The sequence below is a fragment of the Coregonus lavaretus genome, assembly GCF_964263955.1.
Source record: "Coregonus lavaretus genome assembly, chromosome: 1".
Lineage (NCBI taxonomy): Eukaryota > Metazoa > Chordata > Actinopteri > Salmoniformes > Salmonidae > Coregonus > Coregonus lavaretus.
Genome location: NC_139988.1, coordinates 5,237,742 through 5,241,237, shown reverse-complemented (window position 1 = coordinate 5,241,237; position 3,496 = coordinate 5,237,742). Strand labels below are relative to the sequence as shown.

Sequence of the window (3,496 nt, the reverse complement as noted above, 5' to 3'; positions counted from 1 at the left end):
ATCGCAGTGCTAGCTGTGCCACTAGAGATCCTGGTTCGAATCCAGGCTCTGTTGTAGCCGGCCGCGACCGGGAGACCCATGGGGAGGCGCACAATTGGTCCAAGGTAGGGGAGGGAATGGCCGGCAGGGGATGTTGGTAGAGCATGGCTTTTGCAACGCCAGGGTTGTGGGTTCGATTCCCACGGGGGGGGCCAGTATGAAAAAAATAAAAATATATAATGTATGCACTCACTAACTGTAAGTCGCTCTGGATAAGAGCGTCTGCTAAATGACTAAAATGTAAAATGTAATGCCTACGGTGGCCTTTCTCAATAGCAAGGCTATGCTCACTGAGTCTGTACATTGTCAAAGATTTCCTTAAGCTTGGGTCAGTCATAGTGGTCAGGTATTCTGCCACTGTGTACTCTCTGTTTAGGGCCAAATAGCATTCTAGTTTGCTCAGTTTTTTTGTTAATTCTTTCCAATGTGTCAAGTAATTCTCTTTTTGTTTTCTCATGATTTGGTTGGGTCTAATTGTGTTGTTGTTGTTGTCCTGGGGCTCTGTGGGGTCTCTCTCTCTCTCTCTCTCTCTCTCTCTCTCTCTCTCCCACTCTCTCTCTCTCTCTCTCTCTCTCTCTCTTTCTCTCTCTTCGTGTGTACAGCCCAGCAGCCCAGGGGATTACTACAGCGAGAGAGAAAGTGACCTGAAGGTAGAGCTGACTGAGAAGCTCTTTGCTCTGGACACAGAGGGGCCCAAGAGCCCTGGCAGCACCCAGGTCAGTCTCACTGGCACTTCACAGACTCAATCAGTGTGGTTAAGGAAGGTGGACATAATACTATATTGACACAATTGGTCATGGTTGCTTTCTTGTCAAGTTTAAATGCACTTCAGAAATGTGATGTAATGTGATGTGACCCTCTCAGTCGGCCCTGAGTGATCTGGACCTGGAGACCCTGGCTCCCTACATCCCCATGGACGGAGAGGACTTCCAGCTCCATCCCATCATTCCTGAAGAGGCCTCTGGAGGCCCAGAGGGGGCCGCTGGCCCACTGGGCCACCCCACCACACAGAACAGCTTCAGCAACATCGCCAGCCTCTTCCAGACCCTGGGATCCCCACAGTCTGCCCACTACCAGCCCGCCAAGTGGGCCCCAGGAGACAGGAGAGGCCCCAACCACAGCCAAATGAGCCCCATGGACTCCAGGTCTATTGTGCCCTACACAGTCCCCGCACAGATCCCCCCCTACCACGCCCCTCTGTCCTCCATGGGTGGACATCAGAACCTGCAGTGGCCCCCAGATCCTCTATTAAATTATATGGTGAACTCCATGGACAGAAGCCACTCATGTCAGAACATGCCAGTCAACATGATGCACAAGGAGAGGTACTATAGAGGGCCTTCAGTGTGTCTGTCCTACTGATTCAGTGTGTCTGTCTTACCGTCTTTATTCAGTTGGGTTCTTGTACTGATGGTTGTTAGAGCTAGAGTAGTGTACAGAGATGGTTGTTAGAGCTAGAGTAGTGTACAGAGATGGTTGTTAGAGCTAGAGTAGTGTACAGAGATGGTTAAGTAATGTGATGCTCTTCTGCAGGTCAATGGAGAACTTTGTCCAGGCCTACAGAGACATGAGTCCCGCCAGAATTGCCATAGCCAACAACGTCAAGCGGTCTTTCACACAAATGGCAGTGGTACGTTTACCCTCTCACTGCTTTATGACCGTAAGCTATGGTGTGTGTATCCAGGTTGAGCTCACTGTTAAATATTCCATGTGAGTTGTATTAGATACTGAAACTGCAGACTGGTTTTTACTAAGTTGTTGACTGTAATGTGTGTCTGTGTTTGTATTTGTGTTTATCAGGGTGACACCACCCTCAGTACGCCTTCAAAGATGATGAGGAATGAAAGCTGTGCCGTTATGGACAGATCTCTCAGCACCAGCTCACTGGAAGGTACTGTATGGTGGCCCACATGGGACATGCAGTGCACAAACAAAAATAAAAAATATCACTTATAGTACAAGAACAGTAGAGAAAATAGAGCGATATTGAACTCATCTTAATCTCTCTCTTTCTCTTTATTTTACAGATAAAGATATGTGCATACCTGGGGGTGTTGACAAGTGTCTCAGCCCCCTTCAGCAGCACAGGAAGTCCCAGTATCCAGGATGTGGAAACAGTGCATCCAAAAAATCATTCCCCGAACAGTGCTGCAACTACAAAGAATACCGTATGCTGCCCTCCAAAACAGAGGGTAAGTTTGGCTTGTTTATTTCAATTGTGATGCCACTCCCATGTGTTTTATGTCATAAAAAAAAGATTGACTGATCAAACCAGTAGCAACCAGTTGGACAGGCTGTGACCGGGAAAGGAAAATGCATTAATGTTCACGTGGAGATTTTGGCAATGATAAAACATATTCAAATCTATTTTTAGACAGGCATGCAATTGATTTGGACAAATTATATTGTTCATTTTGTAATCACAGTCCTTTTACATTACTTGGCGCCAGTCAATGAACTGTCCTCCTCAGATGATGGTTGATTGGCGGTTGCCCCAAAGCCATTTCCTCCCTACTAACAGACTGACTCCATGTTTGTTGTGTGTGTAGGGGATGCACTTATTGTGCAAAGTTACAGACGCACAAATATCATACCCCCTCAAAAATTATAACCTCCCATGTTATTGTAATGGTGAGAGGTTAGCATATCTTGAAGGTATGATATTTGTGCGTCTGTAACTTTCTCACTCTTCATTATTCACGATTCATTCAGGCTCATCCATAATCATGGTGGCATCCACATTAATGTAGTAGTGTTTAAAAACATATTCTATAATTATTTACAATAAAAGTCACTGTAAAATGACCTATCTACTCCCTACTAACGGACTGACTTTGCTGTGTGTGTAGGGGTTGCCAGTCGGCTGTTGGGCCCGTCCTTTGAGACCTATTGTCTGCCAGAGCTCACCCGCTACGACTGCGAGGTCAATGTCCCTCTCCAAGGCAACCTGCACCTGCTGCAGGGCAGTGACCTACTGAGAGCCTTGGACCAGGCTACCTAGACCCAGCCCTACACCCCCTACTCCCCTCCCCTCCCCTGGACCAGGCTACCTAGACCCAGCCCTACAACCCCTACTCCCCTCCCCTCCCCTGGACCAGGCTACCTAGACCCAGCCCTACAACCCCTACTCCCCTCCCCTCCCCTGGACCAGGCTACCTAGACCCATCCCTACACCCCCTACTCCCCTCCCCTGGACCAGACTACCTAGACCCAGCCCTACACCCCCTACTCCCCTCCCCTCCCCTGGACCAGGCTACCTAGACCCAGCCCTACACCCCCTACTCCCCTCCCCTCCCCTGGACCAGGCTACCTAGACCCATCCCTACACCCCCTACTCCCCTCCCCTCCCCTGGTCCAGGCTACCTAGACCCATCCCTACACCCCCTACTCCCCTCCCCTCCCCTGGACCAGGCTACCTAGACCCAGCCCTACACCCCCTACTCCCCTCCCCTGGACC

General features: G+C 49.3%; 1 protein-coding gene across 1 annotated transcript; it reads left to right on the top strand.

The window, feature by feature from the left end:
- Positions 1-951: 951 nt before the first annotated feature.
- LOC311119948 (endothelial PAS domain-containing protein 1-like) lies at positions 952-3,073 on the top strand (the record flags this gene model as incomplete). The annotated part of the gene is made up of 5 exons (XM_084157797.1): positions 952-1,364; positions 1,573-1,669; positions 1,840-1,930; positions 2,067-2,231; positions 2,889-3,073. The coding sequence occupies 5 exons, from the start codon at positions 952-954 to the stop codon at positions 3,038-3,040; spliced, it is 918 nt and encodes a 305-aa protein (XP_084013923.1). The 3' UTR covers positions 3,041-3,073.
- Between the last annotated feature and the right edge of the window lie 423 nt (positions 3,074-3,496).